This window comes from Procambarus clarkii, chromosome 55 (assembly GCF_040958095.1).
Source record: "Procambarus clarkii isolate CNS0578487 chromosome 55, FALCON_Pclarkii_2.0, whole genome shotgun sequence".
NCBI classification, from domain to species: Eukaryota; Metazoa; Arthropoda; class Malacostraca; order Decapoda; family Cambaridae; genus Procambarus; species Procambarus clarkii.
In genome coordinates this window covers 30,653,015-30,670,785 of record NC_091204.1, presented here as the reverse complement: position 1 = coordinate 30,670,785, position 17,771 = coordinate 30,653,015, and the positions used below count along the sequence as shown (strand labels likewise).

At 38.3% G+C, this 17,771-nt stretch overlaps 1 protein-coding gene across 1 annotated transcript; it reads left to right on the top strand.

Moving 5' to 3' along the window:
• The first annotated feature begins 14,726 nt into the window (after nucleotides 1-14,726).
• On the top strand, nucleotides 14,727-15,768 carry LOC138352978 (uncharacterized). Its single transcript, XM_069305641.1, has 2 exons — nucleotides 14,727-15,009; nucleotides 15,251-15,768. The coding sequence occupies exons 1-2, from the start codon at nucleotides 14,727-14,729 to the stop codon at nucleotides 15,766-15,768; spliced, it is 801 nt and encodes a 266-aa protein (XP_069161742.1).
• The last annotated feature ends 2,003 nt before the right edge of the window (nucleotides 15,769-17,771 follow it).

The following is a 17,771-nucleotide window of genomic DNA, read 5'->3' as shown; positions in this document are numbered from 1 at the left end:
CCTGTCATGCCTGGTTTGCAGTGTTGTTTGGCCAGTGGCCCTCAACCCTTCCTGATACGAGAGATGACTAAGCTCTGGTATGATTTTTGTTGCCCGGTGTTGCATCTTCTCCAGAGCAGCTATGTCTTTCTGAAGATAAGGTCTCAATGCCTGTATGCAATAATCCAGGTGGGGGCGCACCAGAGACATACAATTGAAGGACTACTTTAGTTTCCTTGAAGGTAAAGGCACGCTTGATTATTCCCAAGGTTTGGTTCGCTTTTTTTACTGCCGCTCCCACTTGTTGTGCAACTTTTAGTGAATGATGGATTCTTATTCCAATGTCGTATTCTTCATCTATCTGTTGTAAGGTAGTGTGGGCAATTTGGTAGTTGTGACGTGGAATGTTATGCCCTACAGGCAAGGTCTTGCATTTATCGACATTAAAGAGCATTTGCGAGTCATCTGACCATTGGTGGAGTTCATGTAGATCTCTTTGTAAGGTCTCAATATCACTTTCACTTCCTTCTTTATCATAGATCTTAGTGTCATCTGCAAATGTGTCATCTGCCCAACATTCCATCTCCCAGGATGAACAGGACCAGCAAAAGCTGCTTGACTATGTTATTGTGTCGTCCCAAAATATTCCTGTGGAACGTGAAGGTGAAAAGTGTATTGAAATAGTTCAGGCTCTCATAAAAGACGAATTGCGTGTCACTCTAAATAAAACCGACATTATTGCTGCCTACAGAGTAGGTAAAAAGAATTCATCAGGTCTGAACCAGCGAAAAATTCGCTTCAAGCTAGCTTCCCAGTCCATAAAATCACAACTTGTCCGGACAGCTGCATCCCAACGAAAGGGAATCTACATCACCGAGTGCTTGACTAGAAAAAGACAGCAACTCCTCCACCGCCTGCGTCAAATCCGTAATCAAAACCCAGATGCGATTCATCCAGTGCTTCGTTAGAGATGGCATGATTAAAGTGAGAAAGACCTCAGGAGGTAAAATGTTTACAATCGCTAATGAGGATAACCTCAACACTTTCCTCTCCCAATGTGGTTTGTCCCACCTTATTATCCCTCTCATTGAGTCAACATAATTAACCCCCTTGACCTAGATTCAGGAAGCTCTGTGTATTTCTTCGTAAGTGGGTTTGCTACGAAGGTTCCTAAGTGCGCCCTAAAAAGTTGCTTAGGTGCGATTCAATAACGTATACTTAGGAAGAAAATTGTTGGTTCACCTGCGTGCCGATAGAGGTCACTACTGTGTTTCGTTTGGCCAATCAGAGAGCAGCAATATTCTTCATATTGAAGATTTAGCGCTGGCTTATTGGAGCTCTACTGCCTCCTATTTACGTTGAATTTTCTTATAAAATTAGTATATTTCGAAGTAAAACAATGTTTTTTCATGTTTTACAGCCAGCACCGACATTGTAGTAAACAAATATGTTACATTTGTTGTTTACCTACGTAATTCTAAGAGATACTGTGTAGCTGTCCTTGTTGCTCGGAAGATGCGCTGACAATTATTGTATATATTTATTGAATTTACCCAAGGGCCACTAACTATCTAGTGACCTCGAAGAGGACAGAAAGCATGCGGCTTGTTAAAGGGCCCGCCAATTGTCTTAATGATATTTTTAGCTGGAATTTGGCATTTACGGCTTCAGCGGGTAGGCGGTTCCATGGGTTTATAGCCCTCTTGGTGGAAAAAAAAACATCTGTTTTCAGTCCTACTTGAGAGAACATACTCTCCAACACTATATCTGTGATTGTCCTGTTATCAGTGACTTCATACCAAATGGTATGAGGTATTTTGAGCTCTATAATTACTTCATACATTCAGGAATATTGGAAGATATTCTTGTGCTGCACCCAGATTTTGCCAGTGGAGGCTAATAGATCAGCATTAAGTATTTTGTTCTCTCCTAATTCCATGTATGACTGGCCATCCTGTGAGGTGAGGATGTTGGGTGAGCTTGTAGCTGGTTTTTGATCTACACTGTGTGGTCCTTTATACAGAATAGGGAAGCAGCACATTGCTGTGTATACCTAAACATGTTTAAAAATACATTGTTTGAGAGGAGTTTTGTAGAAACTGGTAAGAGTAATTATAATATAATGTTTCCATGATTCAGTGCTTACCTCTTGTGAAAATTGCTTAGAGTTGTTTAGTCAGAGTTGATTTGTTTTTTGTATTGAGGCTGGTATTTTCTAAATTGATTCCATGTACAGTATGTCTAACCATCCTGTGAGATGGGAGTATTAGATAAACTTATAGCTAGTTTTTTATCTACACTGTGTAATATTCCATATAGAATAGGGTAGCAGCACATTGCTGTGTATACCTAATCTTCTTAATAAAAAAAATCAGTAATAAAGATTTTAAATTATAGTTTGTATTATTACAAATACAGTACTGTATTATCCTTACTAAATCATGTTGACCATGGATCATTAAGATCTCATGTTGATATGTAATACAAGTCATATTTCTTTTGAACTGCTAATCCATGCTAATCATTCATTAAATTGTGCATTATGTCTCAATTTTTCACTTCCTTGGATATACTGTACAGTACAAAAAGATAGGATAAAAATAAACCAGTAATATTTCTTTCATTATATTTTTCATTTAAATAACTGCATCAATATTTTTACAGCTGACAGGATTTGTTTTCCCATACAGGTGCATAATTATTTGTTAAAAAAAATTTGGTTTATTGTTACACACAATGGTGCTACATAGCATTCCCAGCTTGGTGCCATCTTTTAATACTTACTGATTAAAAAATAAATAATAAATACATTTTATTCAGGAAAAGTACATACAGTTGATTTACAAACATAATGTTGGATTTAGAGGCAGAGCTAGTACATACAATACCTAAAGCCACTAATACTCATAGCATTTCGGGCAAGGTGTGGGGGGAAAAAAACACAGACTAAAACTTAATAGTAATCGGGATTAGGTATAAATTGTGTTGAAAGAAGGAATAAAAAATACAAAAAGGGGGGTTAACATAGCATAAATCAGCAATTGCACATGTTGGTGAACAGCATTGTTTAAAAAATAGCAAGACACGGGTTGACATTTAGGAGGTAAGTTAGGTTACATGGAGTTAATTAGGCAATACTTGGTTTAACTATTAAACTGGTTGAGAGAGGTACAGCCTTTGACATGATTTGGGAGGTCATTCCACATTCTGGGTCCCTTGATTTGTAGAGCACTTCTAGTTTGGTTACACACAGCCAAATTGAGTAACAGGAAGAGGTCTTGGACACAAATTTGTTCCATGCTAAATGTAGAGGAATCAGCTGAGTATTCCTCAAATAAAATAAGTTGCCTCAGCTTATAAGGTAAATAAAATAAGCATTTCTCAAATAAGTAGCTGCCTCACCTCACTGCCTTACTGATACATAGCCTTCCCGGCATGGTGCCTTCTTTTGATAATTACTTGTTCCACACCCAAATTGTATAACAGGAAGAGGCCTTGGACCCCTACTACCCTCTCTCTTTTTTAATAATCTATATAGTCATAATTATAGCTTTAAGTATTCAATGAATAAAGTTTGTGACATTTTTACCCTTCTCCTTACCTAACATCATTTGTGCAGCATATTTTATGTCTCACCCAGATTTAATTTCAAAATAAAACCAAACTAAATAAATTAGAAATGGGTATGTATAGCTAAGGTACACCCTTACTACTAGGTGAACAGGGGCATTTGGTGATAGTAAATGATCCCATCAGGCAGGGCTCATCACCTTCTCTCATATTTCATGTTCACCAGTGTTTATTTACTTAATAACTACTGGTATAATACCTTGCTATTATAAAACTAATTCTACTATCATCAAACACATATTTACTTCAAGTTTCAAGCAGAGAATGCATATATAACTAACACGAAGGACTCCTCTCCACTAGATTCACCAGCTATAATATTTTGGTCATGTTCCAATATCATAAATCGATCCCAGTGTTATGTAGTAGAGAAAAAATGACTTATATCCAGTTTACGTAAAGCTACGAGTGGTCGAAACCACACTTAAATCCCGGAATGAACTTACGAAGGTTTTTCCACTTAGGGTAGTTAATTGAATACGGACGTAGCCGCCACGAAGGCGCTAAGACGGAAAACGCTCTTAGCTAAGAGGGAAAACCTTCGTAAGTACCTTCCTGAATCCGGCCCCTTGTCACCTAGTGCGGGCTACGTATCCAAAGTCTCTTTGTTACACTTTATTAAAGTAAATTTTAATTTAATGTATATTAGTCATTTATTGGACTTAATTAATTGAGTGCACTAATATTTTCTTTAGTTCTTATTAATTATAGGATCATAACTAAACTATTTATAGTTAATAATCATTAGATTAAACTTGCCTATGTTTATTATTCAACTTTATTCTTTGCTTTCATTTATTACCTAGGTTGCCTAGCCTCGCCATACTCCCTTACTCCATTGTACCCCTGGCTTTGCCTGTGTCTCAAAATGCTAATTATTACTTACAGTGTACCTGAGAGAACTTGTAAGCAATCTACCTCAATTTTCTTTTTTTTTCATTTTGTGTTTGTCTTGTATAGGTCTTGTTTATATTTTAATTTTCCTCCTTTTATATCAAAATTTTGTTTTGTAATTGCCATTCTTGCCTTGTTTTCCTACAACCAGCCTTCTTATGCAAACAAGTATAGACCCAGAACTAAACCTCTTATCCACTATCTATGACAATCATCACTTTAATTATCAAAATTGCAGATATTTTACAGCTCATGATGTAAACAATGTATTAACACATAACCACAATATCTCTGTAATTAACTTGAATGTAAGATCACTTAGCAAACACTTCGATGATGTTAGTGCCTTGATTGAAACTATTGACAACAAATTCTCTTTTATTATACTTACTGAAACGTGGTTAAAAGAGGATACTACTCAACTCTTTAACATGCCTAACTACTCGGCAATTCACAACTGTCGACCAATTCAGAGAGGTGGTGGTACTGCTCTTTACTACCACCAAGAACTGACATGCCTTAAAGTAATTACAACTAGAGACTGCTGTGGGGAGTATATCTTCGCCAGCTCCAGAGTCAAGCTAGGGTGCTGAGTCTGTCCTGTCTGTGGGAGCAGTCTATAGAATTCCTAACACAGATGTGTCCGAATTCAACTCTAACCTTAGAAATCTAATACTAGATAACAGACTGAACAAAAACCATCTAATTATCGCAGGGGACTTTAATATTGACCTCTGCGAGCCTGAAAACCCTACTGCTGTTACCTTCCTCAACTGTATGAATTCCTGCTTCCTCATACCCTTAATCACTAGACCAACTAGAATCACTGATAGTACTGCCACGACTCTAGATCACATCTGGACCAACATAACCTCTCCGCTTACTTCAGGTATAATCATCGATAGCACTACAGACCATTACCCCACATTTCTCCAAACTAACATTAACAAACCACCTCTAGAGACAGGGGAGATAAACTTTAGGCTGCACAATGAAACTGCCATAAGCAATTTTATAGCTGCTGCTGCTAATGTCAACTGGGAGTCGGAATTAGGTAACATAGGGGACATCAACCTAGCAGTGCAATCTTTTCTTCAAAAAACTCTCAGCCTTTATAACACCCACTGTCCCATGCTAACGAAACAAGTCACAACTAAAAGGCTAAATAATCCTTGGCTTACAAAGGGGATACTTAAATCTATTAATAAAAAACATGACCTTGAGAAGAAGTATAGGTTAGGAATCGTCTCCAAAGAATTTTCAAAGAATTACTCATCATTGCTATCTAAAATAATTAGGAGAGCCAAAATTAGATACTACGAAGATAAATTTACCCACACAAAGGCCAACATTAAGAAAACATGGAGCACAATTTCACAAATATTGGGATCAAAGAAGATTTTAAATAACAAACCAATACTCCTGTCAAATAATGATGGTCTGCTTTCAGCCTCTGACACTGCTCTTGAGTTCAATAGGTTCTTCTCTTCCATTGGGTCATCCCTTGCAAATGATATTCCATCTTCCAAATACAAATATTTATTCAGGTAAAGTACATACATACAAGGTGAGATACAAAAGTTGATGGATTTATAGATAGAGCTAGTACATTCAATGCCTAAAGCCACTATTATGCAAAGCGTTTCGGGCAGGAAAAACACTAAGACTAAAACTTAATACTAATTGAGATTAAAGCATAAATTGTGTTGAGAAAAAAATAAGAAAAAAAATAAAAAAGGGGGGGGGGTAAACATGAAAAAAAAAAAAAATACAATTTGGTCAACAAACAGCATTGTTTCAAGTAGTAGACATGGGTTGACATTTTGGGGGTGAGGTAGGTTACATGGAGTTAATAAGGTAGTACTTTGTTTTTATCTTAAACTGGTTGGGAGAGGTACAGTCTTTAAGTCCAGTCGAGTTAAGTCCAAATTAGTACAGTCCAGTACTAATATTCAGGACAATCTTACAGGTAACTATCCACAGTCTCTGTACCTAATGCCTACTAATTCCACTGATGTTACTGACATAATCCTTTCCCTTCAAACCAAGTCTGGTGCCCTTGAGGAGATACCAACTCTTATTTACAAAAAAGCCTCCAGATCTTTAGCTCCTGCCATTGCATTGCTCTTCAACAAGTCACTTGAACTCCAAACCTTTCCAGAAATTCTGAAAAAAGCGATAGTAACCCCTGTCCACAAATGTGGTGATTCCACTGACGTTAACAACTTCAGACCTATATCAGTTCTGCCAAATTTGTCTAAAATATTTGAAAAACTTATCTACAAGCACCTTTACTCTTATCTAGCCCAGCACAATATACTTAGCTCTTGTCAATATGGCTTCAGACCCCAAAAAAGCACTAACGATGCGCTTATTTGTATGATTAACTTGATACATGCAGCTCTTGATAAAAATGAGTTCCCTGTTGGGTTATTTGTGGACCTGCGTAAGGCTTTTTACACTGTCAACCACCAAAACCTTCTTCTTAAATTACAACATTATGGAGTCAGAGGTCACTCCATGCAGTACCTTAAGTCTTACCTTACTGACAGGCTCCAATATGTTTCTGTGAATAATTCTATTTCTCCCACCCTACCCATCAACATTGGTGTTCCCCAGGGCAGCATACTTGGCCCTCTCCTCTTTCTCATCTACATTAATGACCTTCCAAATGCCTCCCAACATCTCAAACCAATTCTATTTGCTGACGACACGACCTTCATTTACTCCAGTCCTGACCCCTTGCTCTAAATGTCACAGTGAATAGTGAGCTAAATAAAGTCCATCACTGGCTAACTGCCAACAAAGTCACCCTCAATATTGACAAAACTTTCTATATTTTGTTTGGCAATAAATCCTCAAATCAAATAAATCTCAGGATTAACAATACCCAAATTTCTAACAAAGTAGATGGCAAATTCCTTGGCGTTCTCATTGATCGCAAGCTGAATTTCCAGGGACACATTCTAAATATATCCCCAAAAAGTTTCAAAAACTGTTGGCATTCTTTCTAAGATCAGATAATATGTACCCCGCCCTGCCCTGGTGACACTCTATCACTCTCTCATCTATCCTTATCTCAGCTATGGTATTTGTGCTTGGGGTTCTACTACCCAAAATCATTTACGTCCTCTAATTACTCAACACAAAGCTGCTATTAGGACAATATCTAACTCTGGCCCCAGACATCACTCGGTACCCTTACTCAAATCTCTGAATATGCTAGATATTAAGTCACTGCACATCCTCTCATGTGTATTTTATATATATAAAACGCTGAACTGTAATGTCAATCCTGACCTTAAAAGCTTCCTAGAAGGTTGTAACAGATCCCATGAACACCACACCAGAAACAAATACTTATTTGATATTCCAAGAGTACGACTTAGTCAAACTAGAAATGCTTTACAAATCAAGGGACCTCGAATGTGGAATGACCTTCCCAATTATGTTAAAGACTGTACCTCTCCCAAACAGTCTAAGATAAATACTAAGTGCTACCTAATTAACTCCCTGTAACCTACCTCACCCACAAAATGTCAACCCATGTCTACGATTTTAAACAATGCTGTTTGTTGACCAAATTGTTTTTTTGCTTTTTTCTGCCTTGTTTCCCCCCACCCCCTTTTTTTATTGTTTTTCTGATTTTTTCTCAACACAATTTATACTTTAATCTAAGTTAGTGTTAGGTTTTAGTCTTTAGTGTTTTTCCTGCCCGAAACGCTTTGCTTAATAGTGGCTTTAGTCATTGTATGTACTAGCTCTATCTATAAATCCATCAACTTTTGTATCTCACCTTGTATGTATGTACTCTACCTGAATAAATATTTGTATTTGTATTTTTGTAATTGTCAAAATGATGTACCTTGCATACATCAGATCTTTAGTGGATTATGCTGCACCTCTGCTTGTTTTGATGCCTGAAAGAAAGCTTGAGGGGCTTGAAAAACTGCAGAACGAAGCCTTGAAGATTATCCTTGGGTGCCCTCGTACCACAAAGATACTTAACATGAGAAAGGAACTTAATATTCTGAGCGATGTTGATTGTGTTACTGAAATTAACTGTCAAATTGGTATAAAAATGCTTAGGCTAACTCATCCTAACCCTTGCACAGAAGCCCTCCAGAATTTCTTTATTGAAGGTCAACATTGTTTTATATGGATGACTAAAACTGGAACTCAACTCAGAATGTATCAGGCTTATGATTTGTACCAAGAGAGACAACTACGGCACTTTCCTGCATATTGATGCTCTGTCCACAGAACATTCTCTCTCTCAAATCATATACACTGATGGTTTCCTACACCGCACCACGGGTGCAGCTGGAAGTGCAGTTGTCCTGACAATGGGCGATGGCTTGTACTTTGAGTGGGGAGTCCGTATAAACAACTGGGCCTCTACCCTTCAAACCGAACTATTTGCCTTGATCCTTGCACTGAAATGTGTACAAGTCTCCAAACTTGATACATTAATTGTAAGTGACTCTTCATCATCCTTAATTGCTCTCAACTCTTTAAAATAAATAAATAAATAAATATGTTTATTTAGGTAAGGTACATACATACAAGTGATGTTACATTAATGGATTGATATATAGATAGAGCTAGTACATACAATGCCTAAAGCCACTATTACGCAATGCGTTTCGGGCAAGAAAAACATTAATATCTAGAACTTAATACTAATTGAGCATAAAGAATAAAAAGTGTTGAGAACAAATACAAATAAAGATAAAAAAAATAAAGGGGGAACATGACTGAAAAAGCAGCACAAATACAATAGGTTGACAAACAGTGTTGATTAAAAAAAATAACAGACATGGGTTGACAATAGAGGAGTGAGGTATTTAAGACATAACTGTAACATTCTCGTGTCCGAAGCTAGACGCAAATACAACAAAATTATTAAGGATGGTAACAGAGTCCATTTCATGTGGTCTCCATCTCATGTTGGCCTCCGAATGCATGATAGAGCTGATAAGTTAGCCAAAGAATCTGTCTTTAAAGGAGCCGTTGAGTGTAACCTTGGATTGTCAATGAGCAATCTGAGAGCAGCAGTACACCGAGAACTTCAACAAGATCTTGAAGATCTGAGGCAAAGTGAAATTGACACCAGTAATTCCATCTATCATCATACTATCATGCAAGAGGAGACACACATCTATGAATCATCCAATAAAATCAGCAGACTTCTAGATGTTACTACTGCTCGGCTTAGACTCAGTTACAAGTATCTCTGGGAATTTTCATTACCTGCCGATGTAGACCTGACCAAATGTAAACTGTGTCAACAAAATTATTCGCACACCCTCCGTCACTATGTGATGGAGTTCGAAAAGATACGTGAATTCAGAGACAATTCTTTAACAAATGTTCCAGAGATGTGTCAATATTTCATTCAAAATGATTAGCTACCAGAAATTTTAGCCAAATAACCCCAGTTTGCTAACATTGGTAGTAACTGAGTGATTGTAACCTATCCACCGCTGCCCACTGGATGGGGGGCGGTGTGCAGGACAAACATCAATTGTGACACTAGCTCTCCACATATGTCAGTTGCTTAATTTAGAACCTGTACTTGTGGTCGATCTCGAACCCATTATTGATGTGACGACTTATACTGAATTTTGTAACTAGCTCATCAAGATTGTAACTTGCTTAGCTAAATGAATTGTGGGGTTCAGTCCCTGAGCCCATTATGTGCCTCTGTAACCCTTTCCACTACCGCCCACAAGATGGGTATGGGGTGCATAATAAATGAACTAAACTAACTAACTTCCGGCCTAAACATAACACTGGGAATGTTGTAACATCTCTGACTGCCCTGTTATCAATGATTTCAGACCAAATGGTACGAGGTATTTTGAGCTCTGTAACTACTGTTATTATTATTATTATTATTATTATTATTTATATATGGAGGAGTTCATACATGGTTGTAAAGCCACTAGCACACATAGCGTTTCGGGCAGGTCCTTAGTCCTATGTTCCCTGGAATACCAACCAGGTACCCATTTTACTGTAGGGGTAAACAAAGGCTATAGTTAAGGATTGGCGGCGTCCAGTAAATCCTCCCCGGCCAGGATACGAACTCAGGACAAAGCGCAAGCTAAACGCCAGGCGAGTGTTAACCACTACACCACCGAGACTACTTCATACACTTACGTGTATTGGAAGATATTCTTGTGCTAGTGTACTGGTGGAGTTTTTTTTAGTTTAGTTCATTTATTATGCACCCCATACCCATTTTGTGGGCGGTAGTGGAAAGGGTTACAGAGGCACATAATGGGCTCAGGGACTGAACCCCACAATTCATTTAGCTAAGCAAGTTACAATCTTGATGAGCTAGTTACAAAATTCAATATAAGTCATCACATCAACAATGGGTTCGAGATCGACCTCAAGTACAGGTTCTAAATTAAGCAACTGACATATGTGGAGAGCTAGTGTCAAAATTTATATGTTTGTCCTGCACACCGCCCCCCATCCAGTGGGCAGCGGTGGATAGGTTACAATCACTTAGTTACTACCTACAGTTAGCAAACTGGGGATATTTGGCTAAAATTTCTGGTAGCAGATCATTTTGAATGAAATATTGACACATCGCTGGAACATTGGTTATAGAATTGTCTCTAAATTCACGTATCTTTTCGCACTCCATCACATAGTGACGGAGGGTGTGCGAATAATTTTGTTGACACAGTTTACATTTGGTCAGGTCTACATCAGCAGATGAGAATTCCCAGAGATACTTGTAACCGAGTCTAAGCCGAGCAGTAGTAACATCTAGAAGTCTGCTGATTTTATTGGATGATCCATAGATGTGTGGCTCCTCTTGCATGATAGTATGATGATAGATGGAATTACTGGTGTCAATTTCACTTTGCCTCAGATCTACAAGATCTTGTTGAAGTTCTCGGTGTACAGCTGCTCTCAGATTGCTCATTGACAATCCAAGGTTACACTCAACGGCTCCTTTAAAGGCAGATTCTTTGGCTAACTTATCAGCTCTATCATGCATTCGGAGACCAACATGAGATGGAGACCACATGAAATGGACTCTGTTACCATCCTTAGTAATTTTGTTGTATTTGTGTCTAGCTTCGGACACGAGCATGTTACAGTTATGTCTTAAAGAGTTGAGAGCATTTAAATAATAAATAAATAAAATAAATATGTTTATTCAGGAAAGGTACATACATACAAGTGATGTTACATTAATGGATTGATATATAGATAGAGCTAGTACATACAATGCCTAAAGCCACTATTACGCAATGCGTTTCGGGCAACGAATGTGGAATGACCTTCCCAATTTATTTATTTATTTATTTATTTATGCATATACAAGAATGTACATAAGGAATGTGAGGATACAATTATGGTAATTACAGTCTTGTAAAGCCACTAGCACGCGCAGCGTTTCGGGCAGGTCCTTAATCTAAGAAAATTTTAAGGAGGTAAATACTTGCAAAATTTATAGACAAAAAAATGATAACAGATTACATGGAATGAAAAAAAAAAAAAAAAAAAAAAAAGATGAGAGAAAATTATAGGTACAGTATATTAAAGCACATAGGTAGCTATGATTGATTGCAATGACAGCTTAAAATGGTAGTTGACAACAAATTGGTAGGCACAATACAGCAGAAACAATATAAGATTGATTGCAATGACAGCTTGAATGGTAGTTGACAAAAATTGGTAGTCACAATACAGCAATGAACACAATGATAAGGTTGTTTGATATTACATAAAAATTAGGAGATTGGGTACCACTAGGTACAGAGCAAATTAAAGCTCAGTGTAGGAAACTAAATAGATGAAGTTAGGTACTTTTTGGTTTTGCTTTTAAATAAGGCAAAAGTTTTACAGTTTTTCAATTCACTAGGGAGTGAGTTCCATAGACTAGGTCCCTTAATTTGCATAGAGTGTTTACACAGATTAAGTTTGACCCTGGGGATATCAAAGAGATATTTATTTCTGGTGTGGTGATAATGGGTCCTATTACATCTGTCCAGGGAGAGTTTCAGAGCATGGTTTGCATTTAAGAACAGGGTTTTGTAAATGTAGTTGACACAAGAGAATGTGTGGAGGGAGTTAATATTTAGCAAGTTTAGAGATTTAAACAAGGGAGCTGAGTGTTGTCTGAAAGCAGAGTTAGTTATTATTCTGATAGCATATTTTTGCTGTGTGATGATGGGCTTAAGGTGGTTTGCAGTGGTAGACCCCCATGCACAGATACCATAATTAAGATAGGGGTAGATTAGTGCATAATATAGTGAGAGGAGAGCAGAGTTAGGAACATAATATCTGATTTTGGAGAGTATACCAACTGTCTTAGAGACTTTCTTAGTTATGTGTTGAATGTGGGTGCTGAAGTTGAGTCTCTTGTCTAGGAATAGGCCAAGAAACTTGCCATCATTTTTTTGATGGATGATTTTTTTAAGGATGATAAGGAGTCACTTACAATTAATGTATCAAGTTTTGAGACTTGTACACATTTCAGTGCAAGGATCAAGGCAAATAGTTCAGTCTGAAGGGTAGAGGCCCAGTTGTTTATACGGACTCCCCACTCAAAGTATAGGCCATCGCCCATTGTCAGGACAACTGCACTTCCAGCTGGTGGATCAGCCTGGCATTCCATATTCTCTCCTGATTCCGTGTATGACTGGCCTTCCTGTGAGGCGGGGAGGTTAGATGAACTTGTGGCTAGTTTTTGATCTACACTTTGTAATCCATCATATAGAATAGCGAAGCAGCATATTGCTGTGTAGATCTAAGCTTATTAATACAAGATTTTCTGAATATTAATTTCAGTGGGAGACACAGTTCATCTGCCAGTTCTTTTATAACTTGTGATTTAATTTCGTTTACACCTGGGACTTTTGAGTCGTTGACCCAATGTACCTTCTTGTATATATAAAATAAATAAATACATAAATTTACGATGCTTACTGTTTGAGACATTTATTTTTGCTATATTTCGTATATGACAAGTGAAATTCAGTTCCTTGTCAATGTGAACACCAAAAATAATTTTCCAACTACTCTGCTTTCAATTTGGGTATTGTTAATTGTTAGTGTAATATGATCCATAGCAAGTCATTGAGTGCTCCTCGTACAACAGGTGTCAAGGTCACTAACCAGCAGAGTCACCCTATAAATGTATCTCGTTTTCTGTCAAACAAAAATCACAGAGAATGTTAAAATTTGTCAATAACATAAACTTTGTAACTTCAGAGATATCTAAGTCAATATGTGAATTTATTCCGTGATAGCGTGGCAATTATAGACTAAGTAACATAAATAATTTAAAATACAAGCCTAAGGGACATGTGGGAGCACTGGATAAAACTGGGTTAAAATGTTTATCATAAAATGTATAAAATTATCGATTATATCATTGACAGTATTTATTTATTTATTTATTTATTTATTTATTTATAAGAAGGTACATTGGGGATTAACAGAGAACATAGAAATTGAGTTGATTTTAAATTCTTGTAAAGCCACTAGCACGCTTAGCGTCTCCTCCATAGAATAAGAACCATATGGCTTCATGCATGGAAGGAGTGTGCATCATTGCATCACCAACATTCTTACTCTTAACACTTTTAACTCTGTATTAGACTCATGTCAGGACCTAGGTTTAGTTATCTCAGCAGAGAAAACAAAGATACACAATCGGCGCCCACCCAGGCAGGGAGGAGCTGTTCGCAAGATGCAACTGTCTGATGGCTCCCAGCTTGACTATGTAAACAGATTCAAATACATTGGCCTTGAGGTGCCACTGTATGGTCCTGTTGTATTCAGACTCTGTCGTCAGTATAAAGAGAGGCTCCGAGCTCTCAAGGCTGTTGCAGGTTATCACCCAGGCTATAGTGCCAATGTTAGGATTGTTAAAATGATGCACCTTGCACACATCAGATCTTTAGTGGATTATGCTGCACCTCTGCTTGTCTGCTTGCTCTGGAGGACTTGGAGGCTTCGAGGGGCTGGAGACTTGGAGGCGTGGAGGTCTCGGAGGGCTTGGAGGTCTCGGAGGTCTCGGAGGTCTCGGAGGGCTTGGAGGGCTTGGAGAGGGTTGGAGGCTTGGAGGGCTTGAGAAATTGTAGAAGGAAGCCGTGTGAATTACCCTTGGGTGCCCTCGTGTCAAGCAGAGATTTAATATAAGAAAGGAACGTAATATTCGGAGCGTTATTGATCGTGTTACTGAAATTATGGCACAAGCCTCACTACAGGAATTTCCGGAGATTTCAGAACCGCTAGACCGAGTGGGGGCTGATTTGATTGATCTCCATTGCAGCCATTCAGGCAATCGGTACGTGTTGGTATTAGTGGCCCATCTGTCCAGATACACCACCTTGATCGCCATCCCTCAAAAGGACTCTCATACTGTTGCCCGAGTATTTTTGAATAGGTTCGTAAATGTATTTGGACCTCCTAAAGTTTTAGTTTCGGACCGAGGTCAAGAATTTAATGGGGATATATTTAGAGAAGTTTGTAAGATATTGGAGACAACCTCAGCCTTTACAACAGCTTACCACCCTCAGGCAAACGGGATGACTGAACGTACCAACCGTTCAGTTAAGGATATGCTTGCAATCCTTGCTGAACGCGATGCAAGCTCATGGTACGAACACCTACTCTATGTTCAGCTGGCATTGAATACTGCTACCCGCCAGTCTATTAATACCCAACCCCCTTCTTTTGTTCACTGGTCAATCATGCAATTTCCCATCAGGTCTGCTTAACAGACACAATGTTGCATATGGAGAGGATTATCCTTTAGAAGTTCTGAACAAAATGAGGAATGCTTGGAGAGTTGCAGCGGAGGCTTCAAGAAAAGCACGGGGTAGATATGCTCACTATTATGACAGTAATGTACAACCTCTGAAACTGAAGGAGGGCAGCCTGGTCTTGAGAATCAATGAAGCTGCTCCCACCAATCAGAGTAGGAAACTAGCTCCTAGATGGCGGGGGCCGTACAGAGTGATCAAGAAAGACGGCCCTGTCAATGTTGTCATAATGGGAGTATTTGAGGATCAGGTGGAAAGAACTGTCCACATTAATAAGTTGAAGATTTACCATGCTAGGGAGGAACTGGAATTGCCTTCAGCAAGTCTAATTCCTGACCCAGCAGAGCTGACTAATGACTCAAGTTACGAGTCAGATGGGGAGAATGACCCTCTGTCATCTCTCGTCAGTAGTCAAGTGCACTCTCGTCACCCCATGGTAACAAGATCTCGCACTGTACAGTAAAGGTTAAAGTAACTCCCTTAGTTAGTATCATTTAGAATTCATTAGATTTTCCTGTAGAGGCAATAATGATGTGGATTTCTTAACTGTACTTAACTCAGATAGCAGACTTTACCTTGCTCTGGGGTTTCCAACTTCCAACAAACCCAGAGTTATATCCATACTTCCGCCATGTTCTTGTCTGTCTTTTCCCAGGTCTGATTTGTACACCTGCCCAGTTGTCCCAGCCACACGTGAACCCTATCTGAGAAGATCAAGGGGGAGACACGTTACACAAAGTCCTCCCCGACCAGACCCAGTAACTAATCACATGGTTATTTAGGGTTAGTGACAATACACCAGTCACCCAGCCGACACCTCACGTCACTAACGAGGTTGTCTTGGCTCAGTATGCTGTCTACAAGGATGCAGTCACCAGATGTCAACGTTTTACACCATCGTGGGTGGTTGTCTCGACGTCCTCACCACCCACCAGCTGCGTCGTCAAGACTGCAAGCAGACCGGAAGTAATTGTGGAAAAATCGAAGAGGGAGCCAGCATGTAGCAGTACTAATTATTCTCGTCGTTGGATCCATGGTTACTATGTCGGAAAATCCGACACCATTTAATAATCATACAGATAATAGCTGTGTTGTATAAACAAGTCCATCTGTGGCTAACTGCCAACAAACTCACCCTTAACATTGACAAAACTTTCTATATTCTGTTTGGCAATAAATCCTCTAATCAAATAAATCTCAAAATAAACAATACCCAAATTTGTAACAAATTAGATGGCAAATTCCTTGGCATTCTCATTGACCACAAGCTGAATTTCCAGGGACACATTCTAAACATATCAAAAAAAGTTTCAAAAACTGTGGGCATTCTTTCTAAGATCAGATATTATGTACCACGCCCTGCCCTGGTGACTCTCTATTACTCCCTTATCTATCCATATCTCAACTATGGTATTTGTGCTTGGGGCTCTACTACCCAAAATCACTTACGTCCTCTAATTACTCAACACAAAGCTGCTATTATGACAATATCCAATTCTGGCCCCAGACATCACTCGGTACCCCTATTCAAATCCCTGAATATGTTAGACATTAAGTCACTGCACATTCTCTCATGTGTACTATACATATACAAAACGCTAAATTGTAATGCCAATCCTGATCTCAAAAGCTTCATAGAAGGTTGTAACAGAACCCATGAGCACCACACCAGAAATAAATACAGTTTTGATATTCCTAGAGTACGACTTAATCAAACCAGAAATGCTCTACAAATCAAGGGGCCCAGGATGTGGAATGACCTTCCCAACCATGTTAAAGACAGTACCTCTCTCAACCAGTTTAAGTTAAAACGAAGCTATACCTAATAAATTCCCTGTAACCTACCTTACCTCTCTATTGTCAACCCATGTATGTTTTTTGTTTTGTTTTTTTTTGTTTTACAATTCAACGCTGTTTTAATGTAATTTTCTGTAATAATTTGTAATTGTATTTGTGCTGTGTTTTCAACAATGTTCCCCCCTCTTTTACCTCTATTTTTATTTGTACTCAACGCATTTTTTTCTTTTTACCCATTAGTTTTAAGCTTTAGTCAGTAGTGTTTTTTCCTGCCCGAAACGCTTTGCGTAATAGTGGCTTTAGGCATTGTATGTACTAGCTCTTATCTATAAAGCCAACAAACTTTGTAAAATCTCTTTATGTATGTACCTTTGCCTAAATAAAAATTATTATTATTATTAAGTTACCCATAGAAAACGTAACTTGTAGTGGAATTACCGTCTAAAGAAAACGGGATATCATCACCACACACTATTATAATTCACCACCTATTATGGTGGGAATTATTCTTAAATACATTAGTCTTTGGACTTTACCATCAAAAAAACATCTTATATAAATTAACTTAATTATCAATATTAAAGTAGAGTAAATGTGACCCTTCTATCACTTATTGACATCTGGACAAGTAGGCCAGGCGTCAGTGGGGAAGGAGGGCAGCGATTGTTG